The 22487-nt window shown below is 35.4% G+C and overlaps 2 protein-coding genes across 2 annotated transcripts in view; both read right to left on the reverse strand.

Moving 5' to 3' along the window:
- The window catches only part of LOC107554359 (tetratricopeptide repeat protein 21B-like), a 20274-nt gene extending 1727 nt beyond the window's left edge, over positions 1 to 18547 (reverse strand). The window contains exons 1-26 of the mRNA XM_016236847.1: positions 18524 to 18547; positions 18339 to 18461; positions 18103 to 18260; positions 16903 to 16987; positions 15988 to 16086; positions 15499 to 15691; positions 14830 to 14927; positions 14463 to 14657; positions 14239 to 14374; positions 13528 to 13685; positions 12861 to 12864; positions 12382 to 12479; positions 12015 to 12209; positions 11791 to 11926; positions 11080 to 11237; positions 10081 to 10290; positions 8949 to 9187; positions 7655 to 7727; positions 7454 to 7561; positions 7235 to 7376; positions 7045 to 7145; positions 6017 to 6205; positions 5826 to 5936; positions 5665 to 5746; positions 5076 to 5230; positions 1026 to 1250 (exon numbers count right to left, since the gene is read on the reverse strand). Coding sequence (XP_016092333.1) covers positions 1026 to 1250; positions 5076 to 5230; positions 5665 to 5746; positions 5826 to 5936; positions 6017 to 6205; positions 7045 to 7145; positions 7235 to 7376; positions 7454 to 7561; positions 7655 to 7727; positions 8949 to 9187; positions 10081 to 10290; positions 11080 to 11237; positions 11791 to 11926; positions 12015 to 12209; positions 12382 to 12479; positions 12861 to 12864; positions 13528 to 13685; positions 14239 to 14374; positions 14463 to 14657; positions 14830 to 14927; positions 15499 to 15691; positions 15988 to 16086; positions 16903 to 16987; positions 18103 to 18260; positions 18339 to 18461; positions 18524 to 18547 — 3495 coding nt within the window. The remainder of the gene's footprint in view (positions 1 to 1025; positions 1251 to 5075; positions 5231 to 5664; positions 5747 to 5825; positions 5937 to 6016; positions 6206 to 7044; positions 7146 to 7234; positions 7377 to 7453; positions 7562 to 7654; positions 7728 to 8948; positions 9188 to 10080; positions 10291 to 11079; positions 11238 to 11790; positions 11927 to 12014; positions 12210 to 12381; positions 12480 to 12860; positions 12865 to 13527; positions 13686 to 14238; positions 14375 to 14462; positions 14658 to 14829; positions 14928 to 15498; positions 15692 to 15987; positions 16087 to 16902; positions 16988 to 18102; positions 18261 to 18338; positions 18462 to 18523) is intronic.
- Positions 18548 to 19350: 803 nt separating this feature from the next.
- Positions 19351 to 20236, reverse strand: LOC107554360 (tetratricopeptide repeat protein 21B-like). The gene is made up of 4 exons (XM_016236848.1): positions 20016 to 20236; positions 19804 to 19933; positions 19556 to 19666; positions 19351 to 19475 (listed from the first exon to the last, which is right to left on the reverse strand). Exons 1-4 carry the CDS (start codon positions 20040 to 20042, stop codon positions 19351 to 19353), a joined length of 393 nt encoding a protein of 130 aa, XP_016092334.1. The 5' UTR covers positions 20043 to 20236.
- Between the last annotated feature and the right edge of the window lie 2251 nt (positions 20237 to 22487).

The following is a 22487-nucleotide window of genomic DNA, read 5'->3' on the forward strand; positions in this document are numbered from 1 at the left end:
TCCAACGATATATAGTTTGTCATGATTAGATTAGGATTTATTTGTAATATAGAGAAGTAAACTTAGGTGCCCCTCTGAGGGGACGGGTGACAATTAAAAGGTTAAATTATCACCCTAATTAGTTATATATATGACTCTGGGGCACAAAAGCAGTGTTAAGTCGCTGGGGGATATTTGTAGCAATAGCTAACAATACATTGTATGAGTCACAATTATAGATTTTTCTTTTATGCCAAAAATCATTAGGATATTAAGTAAAGATCATGTTCCATGAAGATATTTAGTAAATGTCCTACCGTAAATATATAAAAACTTAATGTTTGATTAGTAATATGCATTGCTAAGAACTTAATTTGGACAACTTTAAAGATGATTTTCTCAATATTTAGATTTTTTTGCACCCTCAGATTCCAGATTTTCAAATAGTTGTATCTCAGCCGAATATTGTCAGCTTTCAGAAGATGTACAACTCTCAATTTCGAAAAATTGAGCCTTATGACTGGTTTTGTGGTCCAGGGTCACATATAAACTTTAAATGTATAATTACTAATATTTACAATTTACTACTAGAATTACAATTTATGAATAATTATATTTGCTTGTATTCTCAAGCACAAGGTATACAAATAATTGTTCTTTTTGCACCCTCAGATTCCAGATTTTCAAATAGTTGTATCTCGGCCAAATATTGTCAGCTTTCAGATGATGTACAACTCTCAATTTCGAAAAATTGACCCTTATGACTGGTTTTGTGGTCCAGGGTCACATATAAACTTTAAATGTATAATTACTAATATTTACAATTTACTACTAGAATTACAATTTATGAATAATTATATTTGCTTGTATTCTCAAGCACAAGGTATACAAATAATTGTTCGGTTTTCTCAAGTGAAAGTTTTCTGAAATTGCAAATATTAAGAGGAACTTTTAAATTGAATTCACCTTCGCATTTTGTGTGCTTTCTCAAGATTCAGACAAAAAAGGAAAACATGTCAGCAAATCTAAAGTGAGCGGAAACGGACCTGATTGTGTCGTATGCAGCTGTCGAGCAGTTTGTCCACTTGTGTGTATTTTCTCGTCTTGATGTACATGTCAGCCAAGAGCAGGCAGGCGCTCTCCAAGTCATCCGCGTTTGTGTCGCTCCACTCCATCCTGCTGAGCCGTTTGAGGACGTTTCTGGCTCTGGGAATCTGCTTCAGCTGAACGAAACCTTGAGCCATCATGAGCAAAGACGCCTCCAGCATCACCTGCAGACAGACAGAGCAATTCACTGATAAACACTTGACGTCAGGCTAGAGTTACATTTCTGTCTTTACAACACAAAATGTATTAGAACTACAACAACAACAAAACTGGTAACACTTTACAATAAGGTTCCATTAGTCCATGAACAAACAATGAACAATACATTCATTACAGTATTTATTAATGAAAATACAGTCGTTCACTGTTAATTCACAGCGCATTAACTAATGTTAACAAGCACAACTGTTGATTCTAATAATGCATTAGTAAATGTTGAAATTAACATTAACTAAGATTAATAAATGCTGTAGAAGTATTGTTCATTCTTAATTCATGTTAACTAAAGTAGTTAACTAAAGAACCTTATTGTAAAGTGTTACCAAAAAACTAATATATATATATATATACACACACACAAGTTATATATTTATAAATATGCACCAAGTACATGTGTAATTTCAAAGGGTTTTAAAAGGCAGTATTATTGTCATAATTTTCATTTAAATTTTAGTTAACATTTTAGCTTTTTTTGTAATTGTTATTATTACTATTATATATTTTATTTGTCCACATATAGTTTTACTTATATATATATATATATATATATACACACATACATACATACACACAAGTTATATATTTATAAATAAGTACATATGTAATTTCAAAGGGTTTTAAAAGGCAGTATTATTGTCATAATTTTCATTTAAATTTTAGTTAACATTTTAGCTTTTTTTCTGTGTTTTTGTAATTATTTTTTATTTATTTATTTCTACAGTTTTTCCTTATTTTTATTGGAAAGGTGAATAATAGAAACAGTTTAATAAACTATTAAAAGTATGTTTCAAGCATCAGTTCAATCAATATTCAATATATATCAATCAAAATCAATATAAATTTTATATATATATATATTTTATAAGTTATTTTTTTTGTATTTTCCGTTTCCATTTTAATTTTAGTTAACATTTTAGCTTTTTTTGTAATTGTTATTATTACTATTATATAATTTATTTGTCCACATATAGTTTTACTATAAAGAGTGTGACATTTTAGCCTCCTATCATATCTACAGTACTTGTAAACATAATTGGTACACCTGAATAAATAAGCTTTCAATTGATGTATGGTTTGTTAGGATAGGACAGTATTTGGCCGAGATACAACTATTTGAATATCTGGAATCTGAGGGTGCAAAAATATCAAAATATTGAGAAAATCACCTTTAAAGTTGTCCAAATGAAGTTCTTAGCCATGCATAAGACTAATCATAAATTAAGTTTTGATATATTTACGGTATGAAATTTACAAACTATCTTCATGGAACATGATCTTTACTTAATGTCCTAATGATTTTTGGCATAAAAGAAAAATCGTTAATTTTGTCCTATACAATGTATTGTTGGCTATTGCTACAAATATACCTGTGCCACTTATGACTGGTTTTGTGCTTCAGGGTAATTTTTCATCAAAATGTAATAACTTTGCTTCTTTTGTCCATGGCATCAGCAGTCTCCCTTATTTTTTTAAACCCTCATTTAGTCACTTTTCATCATCCAATCAATTCTTCGTAATATATTATAAATCAAGTCCTACCATAGTTTTTTTCTTTTCTTTTAATATTCTAGTTCAGCTTAGAAATGCAACATACTGTAGTACAGAATTAAAATGGGCTTCAAAGAACTCTGTAAGTGGAAGAGTAATAAAGATAAAATATTATAGACCCTAAACTTTTGAACAGTAGTACATTTGGATTTTTGTGTAGAGACACAGTATTTATGCACACACACTTGTGCTGTGTGTGTGTGTGTGTGGGGGGCGGCAGATGGTTCGGTCATCAGTCTGTTTAGTATATTAAAACAGACTTTTGTCTAGACATATTCTCTGTCATAAAGGGACCAGAAACTCCATGTCAAAACACACACACTTATCTTATCCGTTCATCATAACGCTTTATAAACTTTATTCTCCTTCAGCTGAACAAACACAAGAAGATGTGAATCAGAAATCTTGAGGTTACAACTTAACTTGTGTGTGTTTGTTTTACAGCAAGCGGTGAAAGAGAACCAGAAACGGAAAGAAGCAGAGGAGAAGATTCGTCGAGCCAAACTGGCACGAGAGAAAGCAGAAAAAGAGAAGGAGGAGAAACAGAAGAGAATGAACGCTGGACAGATTCCCAACATCAATGATGGTAAAGATTCACATTGTGTGTGTGTGTGTGTGTGTGTGTGACACATCCGGACATTTCTTCTCAAAACAATAAGAAAACATAATTTTCAAATATAATTTCTTTCTTTTCTTGGTTTTGAGGTGAAATGTGACCTGGACATGTTCTTGTGAGATTCAGACCAAAAAAAGAAAATAATCTGTCTAGCTCTCCTGTGATCATGCCTCTCTCTTCATGAACAAGGTTTCTCTTTTTCCTCCCCCATCACACCTCTGATTCACTCTCAGCATTTAATGTGGATCATGTGAAGTCATTTGGCCACAGTAGTACATCTAATATAATAAATTAGCTCTCTCTCTCTCTTTGTATATGTGTGTGTGTGTGTCTCTCTCTTTCTTTCTCTTTCTTTCTCTATCTCACACTCTCTTTGTGTGTGTGTGTGTGTATCTCTCTCTTTCTCTTTCTTTCTCTATCTCACACTCTCTTTTTGTATGTATGTGGGTCAAAGACGTTAAGATGTCCGCATCAAAAGAAATTTACAAAAGTGATTTTGTCCATAGAAAGCACATTAAATTTAAGTGTCTACTTTTAAGGTTTTAAAATAGTTTTTGGAGGATAAAATGTCAAAATTTGGTTGAAATAATGTTACATTGTCATTCAGTGTAACACAATATGCTTACAACCTGCTTATTCTGACGTGTACATATTAAAATATATAAAAGAATAAGGAAGCATATTAAATTTTATTGTGTTTTAAATGAGTAAAAAATTCTTACTGACAAATGGGCAAAACCTAGGATCATGGCAAATCCTTTAAAAATAAAAAAATTACAACTAATTAGTATTTGAGGTGAAAGTAATTAAGTCTTTTAATATGTCATAAATTGATTTGTCGTAAGTATGCCTGACGAGATTGTTACACTGAATGACATTTTAGTGGCTCTCTTCTGTAAATCAGGGGAAAATGTATGATATTTATTTTTTGCTCAGAAAAACAAAAACAAAATTGCAATTAAATTAAACCGAAAACTTTTACATTTTTTGGGGGGAAAACATCAACAATTTAAAGCAGTATTACGCTTAATGTTTTTATGCTTAAACCCTTTTTCGTCTTTGACCCACATAGAAACCTCTTTCAGGACACATTTAAAAAATAATAATAAATTGTCCTCTATTAATTAGCCCAGATACCACTAGAAATTACTTTAAGTTTACGAAACAACTCGCTAACAAATTCGATTTTCTCCTCCAATAAATAAATAAATCACAGAATGTTATAAATCTAAACGAAATGTACAAGTCATATTTTACGTCTCTCTCTTACAATAAAAATAAAATGTCATATTTGACCTCTCTCTCTAAAAAAATTAAAATGTAATTACAATTATATATATATATAATATGAAATAAAAAATTGGAACCACTTTTAGGACCATTAAGACGAAAAAAAAATGACTAAAAAATATTTTATTATAATTACTGTTTAATTCTCATTTTCAATTTTTAAAATCTAATTAAGTTAGAGTAACCGTTAGATTAACCAGTTAATTGATTAGTTCAAATTCACGAGAAACAAAATGTCTCTATCAACCTTATTTCTTGCCACAAACTTACAACTACAACCGTTATAATACAAATGATGATATTGTCTGATGGACACTGACCAGAAGTAGAGACCCTTGCAGTAACTATAACCCGCTTCTCTGACCGACAGTGGACTGAACTTTTCACACGCTATAAAAACAGACCGGACGTCATCGAGTTTCCCCATCCTGCGCAGAATGTGCAGAAACTTGGCCATGGCATGAAAGTTGTCTATTGAAAATGGAAACAGAAAATAAATATTTAAATTCAATAAATAGTGTTTGCGTCAGGGTTATTAAAGTTAACTAAAGCTAAAACCATTAAAAAATTACTTGAAATAAAACATGCAAAAGTTACCTAAAAAACGTTAACTTATTTTATTTCAGTAAGTTGCCAAAGCAACATTTCATATTTTTATTTAGTTTATCTATTGTACTATAATAATTAAAATGAAAACTGAAATTTAAATAATTATAAAAACTAAACATACTTAAAAAAAAAAATTTAAATAGATAAAACTTAAAAATTAAAATGGATAGAAATTACAAAAAACAATTCAAAATGTGTATATATATATATATATATACACACACTGTATATAAATATAAAAAATTATATTAGTATCTCAATGATATGTTTGGTGTCATAAACTGATTCCATTCCACCTGGGTTTCGCTCCATAATAATGGCATAAATCTTGACTGCTTCCTCTTTTTGGTTCTTCCAAAATAATGTATCAGCCAACAGCTGAGGATAAAATCAAACAGACGTATTTAGATGAATTTCTTCAAATAACTGCTGAGCATCTCATTTGGGAAATTCGTACTATCAAGGCAGCGGTGTGGTTTTGGTGGAGCTGCAGGATCTTCAGACAAAGTTCCTCACAGTAATCCAGCTTCTGATGCTCGTAGTATAACTGAGCCAGACGAAAGATGACCTGCACAAAACACAGCAGATGTGACAAACCGTTCTCTCTCTTCAAAACATTCACAGAGAGAGCGATTTGAGCTGACTGACCTCCTCGTTGTCCGGGCTGTGATTTAAAGCGTCAGTGTAGTGCTGTTTGGCCTTTACCAGGTTACGTCTGAGGTGAAACTCACGAGCCCAATCACAGCAGATCACCACTAACGACTTCCTCTGATCCTCTAATTCTTCCGGATGCTCGTTTGCAGCCCGGAAAACAACTTTTTGCTGGAGATCGTGCAACTGACAGAAGAGCATTTTCATTTGTATGCACATAGAAAAGCCACAAAAAAAAAGTCAGGCTGTTTTTAAGCGATTGCATTAAATCCACCTTAGTCTTCGAAAGCGACACTAACTTAAAGGAAAAGTTCACCCAAAAATAAAAAACTGCAATCAATCAATCAATAAAAAGTCCTCCAAGATGTAGGCGAGTTTGTTTCTTCATCAGGTTTGTAGAAATGTATAGCATTGCATCAGTGTCTCAGCAATGGATGCTCTGCAGTGAATGGGGGCCGTCAGAATGAGAGTCCAAACAGCTGATAAAAACGTCACAATAATCCACAAGTAATCCACAGCACTCCAGTCCATCAGCTAACATCTAGAGAAGACAAAAGCTGAAACAAATCCATCATTAATATGTGTTTAACAACTAAAATATGAATCCATAATAACGCTTTCTCCAGTGAAAACGTGTTCTGGTCTGAATCAGGAGAGAAATCTGCACAGATCAAGCACCGCTTAAACAGCTCTAAACAAATATGTGGCTGGACTTTGATGTGAGAGACAACAGCAGATGGACATTTTCACTGGAGGAAGTGTTATTATGGATTATGGACTCGTATTTTAGTTAAAAACGTCTTAATGCTGGATGTGTTTCAGCTTTTGTCTTCTCCAGATGTTAGCTGATGAACTGGAGTGGTGTGGATTATTGTGATGTTTTTATCAGCTGTTTGGACTCTCATTCTGACGGCACCCATTCACTGCACAGCATCCATTGCTCACAAACACACTCATTTACATCTTGGATGGCCATTTTTGGGCGAACTATTCCTTTAATGTTCAATGTAACTTTAAAAACAAACCCTTTTCATGACGTCCAGGGTAGACTCATTCCTGGCACGTAGTACTTTTACTAACACTCGTAAAACTGTTACTTCACTCATCATGGTAACCAACGCAGCAGCTGTAAAAGCAGAACAAAAATGACATGCTGAGAACAACAATTCCTGTTTCTCATGGTTCAGATATGTTTGTTTGAATGTCATTCTGTACTAGGTTCATGTTCCAAAGCCTTTTCCAGGACCTGCTGAGCTTTCTCAAATCGTTTCAGTTTAAGCAGCAGTTCGGACAGCTCTACACTCATAAGACAGTCCAGAGTATCCGTCTTCAGAGCCGTCTCATAATAGCTCACAGCCTGAAACATAAGCCATTACAGATGAGAAACAAACAGTTCCTTTAACATGTTCAATTAAACTTGTAGAAGCCACTTGCCGTCTCATATTCATGAGCCTTCACTAAAGCCTGGCCTATTTTCTTGGCTAAAGTATATTTCGGAGCAATTTTCTCTACTTCTCGGTAGATCTTGACAGCTTCCTCGGGCTTTAAGAACAAGATATTTTCATGGTTTAGAAATATATATAGAGAGAGGTTTGGTACGGAGAAGCCACAAATGTCAAAACATTAAATATATACCTGGTGTATCTTCATGAAGGCATCAGCCAGCAAGATCCTTGTATGAGCTCCTGGAAGCTGCTCGCTTATTTCCCTGAAACATTTAAGACAGCAATTAAACTTCCACAACAGCATGCTATAGCCCTCCCCAAAAAACAAAAAAAACCCTATAATAAGTTCTCTTACAGCTTCACTGTACACAGAGTGAATCTTATATTTTACCCATAAATCAAAAGAAATAATAAAATATGATTAATGTAAGTTAATGTTAATTTCATATTTTAAAAACATTGTTAAAACCGTTTAATTGATTTATTATTTATTAGACCTAGGCTAACATGAACTAATATTAGTAAATATGTCTACTGCATACACTAGGGCTGTCAAAATGGCTGAAAAACTAAATTAGAATTTTGTAGTTAAATATTATCAAAATTCGAATTATATTCTAATTTAAAATGCATAATTTCAGTTTGGATGAAGAAAAGCTTTTGGCTTCTCTCCTGAGGCCACAAGAGGGCGCATCAAGCAAAATATTACTAATGCACATTTATTCAAAGCATAAGATAACATGACTATCTGTGGAAAAAAAGTGCATAATGTTTAAAATAATGTTTATAAACTTATAATTAAGTTGCAACAAAACAGCATCATGTATGTATGCATAGTTTAATAGGCTACAAAAGGCCGAAAGCCAATCACAAAACACGAGATGCAGTGAGATGGGAAAAAACCCCGCCATAAAGTCTCGAGATATGTTTTTTTAAAAGTTGAACTTGCATTAATTGTACATGGGTTTCTAAACATGCAGCTCTTTTGTGCGAGATGCGAGTGCAACGCTGATAGATGTCCCTCTAGAAAATGCACAAAATATGCGTTCTGTGTGAACGGCTTGGTTTCAGTTTTGATGCAAACAACATCTTCTCCACATTGATGTTCTCTTTTCCGCAATATTTGTAATTAACAACGCAGCAGCGCCGCATCTAGAGGCTTCAACTGGATAGGTTAACAAAAACATTAAAATGCTACGACACTCACATCGTCATTGCATCCCGTGCGCCACTGATAAGGCAGCCTCCTTAACACACCTAAAATTCGAATGCAACGTTTTCGCATTCGAATATGGATTTTTATTTTAAATTCGACGAATATTTGAAATTCAAATTTTTTTTGACAGCCCTAGCATACACAAAATTAGTAAATAATTTAAATTAATATACTATATAATATAATAAAGCAAATATTTACATCAGGTTTATTTTTGACTTGGACATGACCTATGACCTGTCACACCGAATGTAAGGAAATTTCTCACCTGTAACATGTGATGTAAAGCTTCTCATTGTGTTTCCTCTCCAAGTATATATGTGCCATCTTCTCTCGGGCTTGGATGTAGGTTGACTCAGTAGGCAGGATGTTTTGCAGCATGACTACAGCGGCGTCCACGTCATCTCTCGCTAAAGCCAGATCCACATTAGCAAGCATGAGACGCGTCTCCTCCGGTGTGCCTTTGAAACGCAGAAGGGCGTCCTGCAGAACTCTAGTGGCCTCGTGCTGATGAAAGAGAACGTTTCACAACATACAGCACAAGACCGTAACTCAGTAGATTATGAGGCTAGTTAGTAGAAATGCACAGAAATGAAAATTCTTGGCCGAAGCAGAACAAAATGAAACACCGGACCAGTTTTTCCCCATACATTTTGCCAATTTTTTTCACCATTGCATAAATTAAATAGCTAAAATTAGCTTTTTACTGTTGTCTAGCTATTCAAAGAAAGAAAGAAAAAATAAATTACAAAACAACAATAATTTTAAATTAACAACAACATATTTACTCAACACTGAACATTTTTTAACATTCTAGCAGACACCACACCAATAAAGCACAATTTAACTTAAAATTGATAAGTTAGTAAAATAATATTTCCCTTCTTGAATCAAGCATGTATTTTTTACTGTACAAATAAATGCAGCCTTGCTGAGCAGAAGAGAATTCTTTTAAAACATTAGAACATATTACATATCCCAATTTGAAGTGTTGTAATACATGTATTAATAGAGCTGTTGTAATTATTATTACTGTAAAACTTATTTTATTTTAAGAATGCATAAAAATTTTACTGAGCAGCTGACGAGTAACACTGTTTCAGCGCAGATTTTCCTCGCACTTTGAACCCTGGCTAACGAGCAGATCTCGCTGTCGGTGCTTGTAATGATTTTTGCGTCTTTCTCAGACACTTTTAAATGCTTTCACACTGCAGACATGTTTGCTGCATTAGTGCGCACCACTATTGGATCGCATCACATACAATTTATTCAGTCGTTTTGCTTATTCTAATTTAATTTCGGTTGCATTTGATGCATCCCTATTAGTTAGATTGAATGCTTGTTGAATAATTATTGTGCATTCCTTTAAAATGCTACAGGAGAACAAAAGCACACTGAACCTGTTCTCCGTTGAGTCTCAGTGCCTCTGTGAGCTCCAGGTACACAGACACTCGCTCGCTCGGGGAGATGAAGAACTGCGGCCCCTCTGAGGGCCTGCGGACCCCGGGCATGCTCATGGTGATCTTCAGACACTGGATGGCGTTCTTCAGGTCTCCAGATCTCAGCAGAGCACGAGCTTTGAGCAGATGGAACTGGAATCGATCTCGAACCTGATAAATCACAGACATGAGCTCAAAACACACACACAAATATTTAAATATTGTGAGGTCTAGTTCATTAGTTTGGGGAAATTAATATTTTTATTCAGCAAAGGCTGCATTAAATTGATCAAAAGTTACAGTAAAGGCATTTTTAATGTTACAAAAGATTTCTATTTCAAATAAATGCTGTTCTTTTGAACTTTCTGTTCATCTGTGAATCCTAAAAAAATAAAATGCATCATGGTTTCCACAAAAATATCGAACGGTTTTAAACAATCAAAAATGTTTCTTGAGCAGTAAATCAGCATATTAGAATGATTTCTGAAGATCATGTGACACTGAAGACTGGAGTAATGATGCTGAAAATACAGCTGCGCATCACAGAAATAAATTACAGTTTAACAGATATTCACATAGAATACAGCGGTTTTAAATTCTAATAATATTTCACATTTTTACTGTATTTTTGATCAAATAAATGCAGCCTTAGTGAACAGAAGAGTCTTTTTTCCCCTCCAAAACATTTAAAAGCTTTGCTGAACCCAGACTTTTTAACGCTAACTCAAAACTTCCTCCCCAGTGAAAAACAGAAATGACAGAAACTGCAAAAAATGGCTTGTTCTAAGCTTCTGCCATTAGACAAACTGTACATATTTCCCTATCAATGTCTATTAGATGTTCAAAGAGAAAAAACAAAACTTAAACTAACATTATAAGTCTAATAGAGGCTTTCTGCAAATACTGTGTATTTGACAATTTAAAAAACATTTTTTTAAATGCACCCTTTACTGTTCAGACCTCAAAGCTGACGCTGATAGCAGACTCCAGACAGCTCAGACACCTGCTGTGCTCTCCAGCGCTCAGGTGCAGACGGGCCTGCAGGAGGTGTACCTCCGGGACAGACGGATCTTTCTCTATGCACAGGTTCAAAAAGTGCTGGGCTGTCCTGTGCTCACCTGCAGAAGCATTATGGTAGGGCTGCAAAATTATCGAATTTCTAATCGTAATTACAATTATGGATGCCACAATTACGTAATCGTTCAAAGCGGCAATTAATCGTTTAAAGTCCACTTATGTTATTCTGCATGCTTAAGATATGTTTTTTTCTTCCTACATGTTATCTTAAGGGGTTTTCCATTGTTTTAGTTTTAGTATAACATTATAACACCATTCATATTTGTACTTTTTTATAATTCAAAGAAGAAACCAATCCGATGTTTAGTTCACATCTGAGGCTTAATACTATAGAAAAGCACTAAAGGAGTGTTTTCAGCTTGTTTATTTTCATATAAAAATACGGCATGCAGTTGCATCAAACAATGGTATAAACATCATTCAATGTAAATTGCGATCATCGTAATTAATAAATCACAATTACAATTTCAAGGGAATAATCGACAATTATGATTTTTGTCATAATCGTGCAGCCCTACATGATGGGACAGTTATCAGAGTTTCACAGCAATGGTTAACATCAGCTCAGCTCAAGTCTTTAACTCTGAAACTCACCTAGAAGGAACTTGATGTATGCCATATAATAACAGCTCACCGACATGCCAGGAACAGCTTTGATGACTGTTTCCAAGATCATATTTGAGTGTTTCAGCCAAAATGGTGGAGTTTGTCCAGGAACGAGGGCAAAATCCTGGAAAAGGGTAAAAACAATATTAAAAAAGGTATCTATCTAGTTGGTGACCACTGTTTATTTTGACACGTTATGAAGTCTGTATTACCTGTTTGGACTCCAGGTGCATGCACACTATTTGCAGAAGGAAATTGAGGTCCAGCATCTGCAGGTATTCCACACCATAATTTAACCCACGAAGAGCAGAGAAATGGCGCTCCGTGGCGTCTTTTAGCAGATGCATCACCGTCTCCTCACCTGCGCCCTGCTTCCTGCCCAACAGGGCCTTCAGCAGAGGAACTTCCTGTTAAATCAAACACATTTACATCACTAGTACTAAAAACATACAACAGAGGCGTGTGGTTAATTACTACCCATCTAAACATGTAATAAAGACACTCTAATTCCAATACTAAATGGGTGGCAATATGAAGAGTGAGTCGGACAGCAGAAATAGTCATATTTGAGCTTTTTACCGCTGTATTTCCAAGAGACTCTTGCACTTCGCAGAAGAACGCGAGCTGCTGGGCAGCTTCCTCAAGCTGACCGCACATCAGCTGGCATCTAATAGTGCCTATAAAAATATGGTATATGCATATACCGTAGGAACGATTGGAGTTCAACAAAGATTTTTGACAAGAAAATGAAGCTTATTTTTAGGACTTTTAAGATTTTTTGCATTGCAACAATATTTTAATAACAATTAATAACACATTCTATCAAATTCATATTACAGAAAACTCATTCTTATTACTGTAATACCATAAAGTAAATAATCCAGACCACTGAACTGTATCTATACAAGTATCCATCTGTTTAGTTGTAAATTATACTCAATATTCATTCTCATATGATATAATAAACTTTCAAATGTTTACTCTAATCAGCACAAATAATTGCAGTAAAGTAAATATTTACAACAGGATCAACAAATATTATCATGACCTTATCATACACATCTGGACACAATGCACAATGTTTTAAAATAGTATAATGGTATATAAATACTTCACAATTCAGATCATGCAAAAAATAATAATGCAACATTGCATTGCAACACTGTTTTTTATTCCACAAAAATATCGAACGGTTTTAAACAATCAAAAATGTTTCTTGAGCAGTAAATCAGCATATTAGAATGATTTCTGAAGATCATGTGACACTGAAGACTGGAGTAATGATGCTGAAAATACAGCTGCGCATCACAGAAATAAATTACAGTTTAACAGATATTCACATAGAATACAGCGGTTTTAAATTCTAATAATATTTCACATTTTTACTGTATTTTTGATCAAATAAATGCAGCCTTAGTGAACAGAAGAGTCTTTTTTCCCCTCCAAAACATTTAAAAGCTTTGCTCAACCCAGACTTTTTAACGCTAACTCAAAACTTCCTCCCCAGTGAAAAACAGAAATGACAGAAACTGCAAAAAATGGCTTGTTCTAAGCTTCTGCCATTAGACAAACTGTACATATTTCCCTATCAATGTCTATTAGATGTTCAAAGAGAAAAAACAAAACTTAAACTAACATTATAAGTCTAATAGAGGCTTTCTGCAAATACTGTGTATTTGACAATTTAAAAAACATTTTTTTAAATGCACCCTTTACTGTTCAGACCTCAAAGCTGACGCTGATAGCAGACTCCAGACAGCTCAGACACCTGCTGTGCTCTCCAGCGCTCAGGTGCAGACGGGCCTGCAGGAGGTGTACCTCCGGGACAGACGGATCTTTCTCTATGCACAGGTTCAAAAAGTGCTGGGCTGTCCTGTGCTCACCTGCAGAAGCATTATGGTAGGGCTGCAAAATTATCGAATTTCTAATCGTAATTACAATTATGGATGCCACAATTACGTAATCGTTCAAAGCGGCAATTAATCGTTTAAAGTCCACTTATGTTATTCTGCATGCTTAAGATATGTTTTTTTCTTCCTACATGTTATCTTAAGGGGTTTTCCATTGTTTTAGTTTTAGTATAACATTATAACACCATTCATATTTGTACTTTTTTATAATTCAAAGAAGAAACCAATCCGATGTTTAGTTCACATCTGAGGCTTAATACTATAGAAAAGCACTAAAGGAGTGTTTTCAGCTTGTTTATTTTCATATAAAAATACGGCATGCAGTTGCATCAAACAATGGTATAAACATCATTCAATGTAAATTGCGATCATCGTAATTAATAAATCACAATTACAATTTCAAGGGAATAATCGACAATTATGATTTTTGTCATAATCGTGCAGCCCTACATGATGGGACAGTTATCAGAGTTTCACAGCAATGGTTAACATCAGCTCAGCTCAAGTCTTTAACTCTGAAACTCACCTAGAAGGAACTTGATGTATGCCATATAATAACAGCTCACCGACATGCCAGGAACAGCTTTGATGACTGTTTCCAAGATCATATTTGAGTGTTTCAGCCAAAATGGTGGAGTTTGTCCAGGAACGAGGGCAAAATCCTGGAAAAGGGTAAAAACAATATTAAAAAAGGTATCTATCTAGTTGGTGACCACTGTTTATTTTGACACGTTATGAAGTCTGTATTACCTGTTTGGACTCCAGGTGCATGCACACTATTTGCAGAAGGAAATTGAGGTCCAGCATCTGCAGGTATTCCACACCATAATTTAACCCACGAAGAGCAGAGAAATGGCGCTCCGTGGCGTCTTTTAGCAGATGCATCACCGTCTCCTCACCTGCGCCCTGCTTCCTGCCCAACAGGGCCTTCAGCAGAGGAACTTCCTGTTAAATCAAACACATTTACATCACTAGTACTAAAAACATACAACAGAGGCGTGTGGTTAATTACTACCCATCTAAACATGTAATAAAGACACTCTAATTCCAATACTAAATGGGTGGCAATATGAAGAGTGAGTCGGACAGCAGAAATAGTCATATTTGAGCTTTTTACCGCTGTATTTCCAAGAGACTCTTGCACTTCGCAGAAGAACGCGAGCTGCTGGGCAGCTTCCTCAAGCTGACCGCACATCAGCTGGCATCTAATAGTGCCTATAAAAATATGGTATATGCATATACCGTAGGAACGATTGGAGTTCAACAAAGCTTTTTGACAAGAAAATGAAGCTTATTTTTAGGACTTGCAACAATATTTTAATAACAATTAATAACACATTCTATCAAATTCATATTACAGAAAACTCATTCTTATTACTGTAATACCATAAAGTAAATAATCCAGACCACTGAACTGTATCTATACAAGTATCCATCTGTTTAGTTGTAAATTATACTCAATATTCATTCTCATATGATATAATAAACTTTCAAATGTTTACTCTAATCAGCACAAATAATTGCAGTAAAGAAAATATTTACAACAGGATCAACAAATATTATCATGACCTTATCATACACATCTGGACACAATGCACAATGTTTTAAAATAGTATAATGGTATATAAATACTTCACAATTCAGATCATGCAAAAAATAATAATGCAACATTGCATTGCAACACTGTTTTTTATTATGATAATTTTTTTTCTTTTGATGTTGAGATGAAAATAGTGTTTTTGTACAGTGATGATATTGTTGCTGCCTGGATGTGATTATACTGTACCTACTAATGCGGAGGTGCACTTGGGCTCTGTTTTCAGTGCTGTAGAGTAGCATTTATGGGCGTCCTTATACTTGCTTTGGTGATCGAGCAGATAGCCGAGCTCACAGATGACATCAGACGCCACTGGCGTGCGTGAAGACACTCGACGCACAAACACCGTCAACATCTGCAGGATCTCTGGGTTGTGTCCACACTGCAGTTCGGAAAAATAGTTGGGAGCATTTCAGTGACTTGTGCTTTAGACAGAGACCACTGTTATAATCAGGCAGGATAGATTAGTCTTCCAAAACAGAAATTAATAGCTCAGGAACGTCCCAAGGGCAAGAAGTATCATAGAAACAGACACAAATACTCCCAGTGCGGACCGTGTGTGTTCAGTGCCACAGTCTTAGTAAACAAGCCTGATCTATTTAACCTATTAAAGGACTCAGAAATAAATGTATAAACTGTGGTAAAGGTGTATAAGAGGCTGTTTAGAGTGATTGGCACCAGTCGGCTGATGGCTGCTGTGATCTCCACATGCAGGCTGGGATTGCAGGGCTCAGAGATCTCAACCGCACTCATTAAAGCCTGAAGACGCACTTTCACCTGAAACACAGAATGGAGTAACATTCGTGGGTCAATGACAAAACAGAATGTGTGAGATGAAAGAAAAATGGAAAAAATGTTAACTGTTATAATTTAAAACGTGCCACACTTGTATTGTATTAATGTTGATTTTAAACATTTTTGAAAAATCTTCATTTTTTTTTTTTTGGATGTTGCAAATAAATCCGATTATAGGAACACGTTTTACAAGAAAACACTATTTCAGTCTTTATAATTTTAGGTATCCATTTATTTGTGATTATTTGTGAAATTGTTTCTAAGTAAACCCTATTTACATTTTTTTTTCAGTGTACCATTTCAACATTTTTAAAAAGTAAAAATAAATAAAGTAAAAGTTATTCAAATACAGTGAATATTATATTTCCCCAAGAATTTCAGTCTTTTAATTACAGTTTTTGAGTTTTGAACTCTACAAAAAAATCTCAAAACAACGTTGCATCAAAAATTTGAATTAAAAACAAATCTTAGAAAAGGCATATTTAATTTTCAAGTGTTGATTCAACTTCAAATCAGTGTTATTTTAGTATAATTGAGATGCTATTATATTTTTATTTTGAATCAGTGTTTAGATTTTCCATTTTAACTTTTAACATCTTAGCATTTTTGTATGCATGCGTTTTTTGTCAGTTGTTACTTTTTATTGTCTATATAATTTTTATTATTTTGGTTTTAGTACATCATGTTAAACTAAATTAAAACGACAAATGTCACATCAGCTTTCCTAGTGCTATAATGATTTCAATCAGTCTTAAAAAAGCAGGCAATATGCGTTCAAATAAAAAGGAACAGAATTACCAGCTCCATATTTCCATCTTTAGCCGCAGCGATGACGGTCATCATTTGAAGAGCTTTCAGATCACGTCCGTCTCTCTCCAGAACTCTGCACATTTCAAGCAGAAACACTGAAGAACATCTAAACCTCTCTGTTAAAGGGGTCATATGATGTGATTTCAAGTTGTTCTTTCTCTTTGGAGTGTTACAAGCTGAGTGTGCATAGATAACTGGTCTTCAACGAGCCCAAAAGAGCCCATGTTACACCTCTCTTCATCTCCTTGCACTGGCTACCGGTTGCGGCCCGAATCAAGTTCAAGACATTGATGCTTGCATATAGAACAGCCACAGGCTCAGCACCCGCCTACTTCCACTCACTACTACGAATTTACATCCCCTCCAGAAGTCTGAGATCCGCTAGTGAGCGACGCCTCGTGGTACCATCACTTATTTGCTATTGACTGTTCAAATGCGGAGTTTTGCGCATCATGTGTGTGTGTGTGTGTGTGCGAGAGAGAGAGAGAGAGAGAGAGAGCGCGAGAGAGCAAGCCTGAGAGAGAGGGAGAGGAAGAGAGAAAGAGAGAGAGCGTGAAGACTCAAGCCACGTTATCACTGATAGTGCTCCTCAGCCCGCCTGCACCCAAATTTACTACTTCACTAGAGCATGAAAAACACAGCAAATTAAAGTGTGGAGCGTGCGTGTGTGTGTGTGCGAGAGAGAGAGAGAGAGAGAGCGCGAGAGAGCAAGCGCGAGAGAGAGGGAGAGGAAGAGAGAAAGAGACAGCATCACATCACAGTGGAGTCAGCGGTCTTAACCGTGGCTTGTGTACTGCATCATTACTGTGTCCCTTTTCGGGCTTGAACTGATGGTAAAACTAATGACATTATTTACTGTCTTTACATTTATTTTGAAAGCTAAAGCTTGTGATTATGGTAAGGAGTGTTACATTTCCTACATTTGCTTGCAGTGTTCGGCCAATCACAATGCACTGGGTCAGCTGGCCAATCAGAGCAGACTGCGCTTGTCGGAAGGAGGGGCTTTGTAGAAAACGAAGTGTTTGAGAGAGGCGGGGCATAGAGGACCTACAATAATGTACAGTATTTGAAAAATAATATGTTTTTTGAACATTAAAGCATGTCAACATATTCTGTTACACCAAATAATGATCTTTAAAAAAAGCATCATATGACCCCTTTAAATGATAAGCTGAGAGTAGCACACACCTCTGTGCGACCGCCTCCGTTTGCTCCCAGTCACGCAGAGACACGAACACCTTCATCTTCATGAGGAGCGCCGGGCTGAAGTCTGGATGAGAGACGATGATCTGGTTGGCGATGTCGAGAGCGCACTGCTCGTTCTGCTTCGCCATGAAGAACTCCATCTGCACGTCAAAGAAACAGCTTAGTCCCTGTACCATTATTCAAAAGAGTTCATCGGTATGTTTCTCAACACGTTTTACTTTTCCCATGAGTCCAAATAAATTCCCAGCATCCTGAACACCGCTGTCAAAGTAGCGTATAGCCTGAGGTCTGTTCTCTTCAGTGTCAGAGGTCAACACAATCCAGCCCTTCAGAATAAGCCCCTGGTAATAAAGACAAACAATTCATCAACCAGCCTGAAAGCAATATTTCCAACTACACCGGCATTTAAGCCTTCAAAATCTGACATATTAACGTAATATTACAAAATATAATAAATGGAACGGGTCATTTAACCTTTCGATGAAATGTATTAAAATAACGTTATTTTTTTATTATAGTGGCATTTAACAGTGTAAACCTGACATATGAAAGTCAAATGATTTTTTTCTCATAAATCTTAAATGTTTATTTAGCTTTTGTACATAAAAAAAGCATGTTTTTTTGTTATTGAGTATCATATTTGATCCATCAGGCTTTTATAGGTTATTATATCTAGAATATGGAGGAAAAACAGCTCGGTTTTATTCAGAGACCTGAACAGCGCAAAAATATGTAATTTGCTGCAGATACTGATATTTATATGATGAAATTCTGATAGCTTGTGATGTAAGTCGGTGAGATATTTATAACAGTGTAGCGGATACTCACATAAAATGATCTAAACATCAGTTTTCACTCTATATCTCCAATAATATGTCTTAAGATGAGATTGAAATGCTCCAAACATATAATGCAGTGATTGAGAGCTGAAGAAATAAAGGCTCCTCAGAAGATGTGAGATGTTCTGGAGGCTTGTGAAGATCATTCCTCCGCTGAGGAACAGTGAAAGTAAAGCTTCTGGAAACAAACGCTCCTCAAAAGATCCTGAGGATCAGATTTGAGACTCTAAAACATGATTGATGGAGAATCAAGTAAAGCTGAGCTGCTTCAGTGCAGGAAATATTACTACAGTTATTCTGACGTTTACTTTATAGAAATCAGATTTGACAGCAAAAAAATAAATAAAAACACATCTCTTCCATCTTTATTTGACCCTGTAACTCTAGCGCTCTAGATATTTTTGTTTAAAGCCAGTTTGTTTGTTATAAGGCAAGCTGCGTAATACAACGCCTTGTCACCGGCTGCAGATCCAGACAGCTTCAGCTCCCAGTTCAGCTGCTTCACAGCTTCTAGATCTCACGTGCATGAAGGAGCACACAGAATATATCACTGAACCAGTGCCTCATTCGCCAGTCAGTGGATGTACAGTACTTACCAATAGCTTCAGAGCGCTTGTGTGCGTAGATGAGAGCTGCTGTTGAACACAGACACAGATGAGGATGATCTCTCAGCTGAATAAACTCTCTCAAAGCCTCCTGTGTGTTACCTGCAACACAAGAGGAAGAGCCATCATCATCATCAGTTGCCATAAGCCGCTTAACCATCATAATAATCAACAATAGTATCATAAACACGTGTGAAAGTGAAGAATATGGACGTAAAACTAACTTAACGTTACCTTACCTTCCATCAGAGTTGCAAAAGCTTTGAAGAACCGGAGCACTGGATCATTATCGTACAACTTTAAACTCTTCACAGCTGTATTTACGGCATGTCTGTAATATTTCTCCCTCGTGTAATAAATTATTAACGGCTGTTAAAACAAACATCGGTCGTTGTTTTCTAAATGTACGTTTTCATTAAAATACAATAAAAGCGATAAAATTAAAACTTACCAAACACGTTTGGTCGCTTTCTGACATATTTAATCGGGATGATTAAACTTAATCGACAACTCCAACGGCATCTGTGATTTAAAATAACGGACACTTACGTGAGGCAACCACCTGCGCGGGAATAATAATCAAACACAGACAGCGGCGCCTGTGTTATTGATTTCAACCGATCTTCTGAAATTGATTACTCACGTCTGTTTAAACACGCTGCCATTATATGTATCCCGTACTGCTCTGTTTCGCTTTTCGTCTTGTTAATGTTTGAGGTAACTAATAAGAAGGATTAAAAATAGACTGTACGGGTTCTACTAAGGCGAAGGCGGTGCGTCACGAGACGCTCACGAGACGATTGGCTAACAGGCAGACGTTCGAATTAATATTAATGAGGACGTCCCATACGCTTCAGGAAGGTTACCAAGCAACGTCCCATGTACTAATTAATATTCATGAGCAAACCTTGGCTGTAGTAGGTTGCCGGCACTTCAGGATGGGTTTGATTCAAAGCGTGTTTGCTGCAGAGGCTGGATATCATGTGCATGGGGTGAGTGCGATATTTACAGCTGGAAAATACACTGATTTAGTCATTACTAGATTTAATTAGGCATCGAGTCTGATGAATCAGCGACTGACAGGGTTTTTATCAAGTGCATGATGTGTGACCTAAAGCTTTTGCAGGCGTGTCCTGGTAAAACACATCAGGATTTATACATTCCTCGAATATATTATAAAAAATAAGGGTTTTAAAATCTTTAAAGGCTTTTCTTTGAAAGATAATTACCATTAAGATCCTTCCGGATCAGTTCCAACACTGTAAACCATGTTTTTCATCAATATTTATGTCTCGTTTTCCAGTACAAATATCTTAAGATGCTGAGAAGCTAAACACTATAGATATATTACGTCTTGTTAAAGCAGCACTGTGTAACTTTTTCTGTGTTCAAAAATTTGCAAAGTGCATGTAATGAGCGAGTACATCATGAATTAATCTTCCAAACCGCGTTTTTGTCTTATTCTGAATCACTACGGTACACTTATAATAAGTGCTTATAATCGGACTATTGTAGCCTGGTCACCGCTGCGGAGTAACACACACCTGCGTGAATCGCCATAGACATACACTTAGAGAAGTAGATCCGCTCGGAATGTTCTTCCGCGGGATGTGTGCAGTTCTGTTTATTAACCGCTAGAGCGACACAAGTTACACAGTGCTGCATTAAAGGGGTCATATGATGCTTTTTTTTAAAGATCATTATTTTGTGTATTTAGTGTAACAGAATATGTTGACATGCTTTAATGTTCAAAAAACGCATTCTTTTTCAAATACTGTACATTATTGTAGGTCCTCTATGCCCCGCCTCTCTCAAACGCTTCATTTTCTACAAAGCCCCGCCTTTAGACAAGCGCAGTCTGCTCTGATTGGCCAGCTGAGCCGGTGCATTGTGATTGGCTGAACACCGCAAGCACTCTTCGGAAATGTAACGCCCCTTACCATAATCACGAGCTTTAGCTTTCAAAATTGTGTACTTGTGTGCAGTACACAAGCCACGGTTAAGACAGCTGACTCCACTGTGATAAATGAAAATGTGCATTTATTGTAAAAAAAAAAAAATATATATATATATATATATAATAATAATAATAATATTATATATATATAAATATAAATATATATAGTATGTAATGACAACAGCACTGGAGCTACATTAAATATTAAAATGACCAATAACCTACAAAATAGTGCTGAAGAATTTCTTGTTAATCTTATTAACTAATTTCTGTGTTTAAAATATTAATATCTTAGCATTTCCTGATTTAAGTGAATGAATGTTCTCCAAGACTTTTGGACCCCTCTGAATGAACACTGCAAAAATTATTATTTTTTAAAATGTATAAATCAAGATTGATTTACTCGAGAAGCAACATTACTTCAGATAAGTCTTGTTTTCAAAAATAAATAAATAAATAGAATCTTCAAGAAGCGGCTAAAAGCACATCTTTTTTGACCCTCTAACTCTAGCACTCTCTATTCTAATTCTATTCTTTTCTATTTTCTATTTCGATTCTTTTTGTATTCTATCCATTTGTTTTCTTTTTATTTATTATACAATTATCAAAAGCAAAAAAGGCCTCTAACACTAGCTTGCTCTATTCTTTTTCTATTCTATCGGTTTTTCTTTTTATTTATTATATAATTAAAAAAAACCTTGTTGCTACGTGTACTGCATTAAGTTAACCGAGACTTGTTATAGCACTTGCTCTTCTGTTGATTTTGATTACTTCTACTGTCCTCATTTGTAAGTCGCTTTAGATAAAAGCATCTGCTGAATGACTAAATGTAAATAAAGATGGATTTAAACCATAAGAAGAAAAATACCCTTGTTTTCTCTTTAAATTAAAATGAAGACGTTTGGACCCCACTGTCTGTTGTTTCTTTTCTTTCTCTTTTGTGTGTCTTGTGTAACTGGCGTGTTC

The sequence above is a fragment of the Sinocyclocheilus grahami genome, unplaced genomic scaffold, assembly GCF_001515645.1.
Source record: "Sinocyclocheilus grahami isolate Dianchi unplaced genomic scaffold, SAMN03320097.WGS_v1.1 scaffold499.1, whole genome shotgun sequence".
NCBI classification, from domain to species: Eukaryota; Metazoa; Chordata; class Actinopteri; order Cypriniformes; family Cyprinidae; genus Sinocyclocheilus; species Sinocyclocheilus grahami.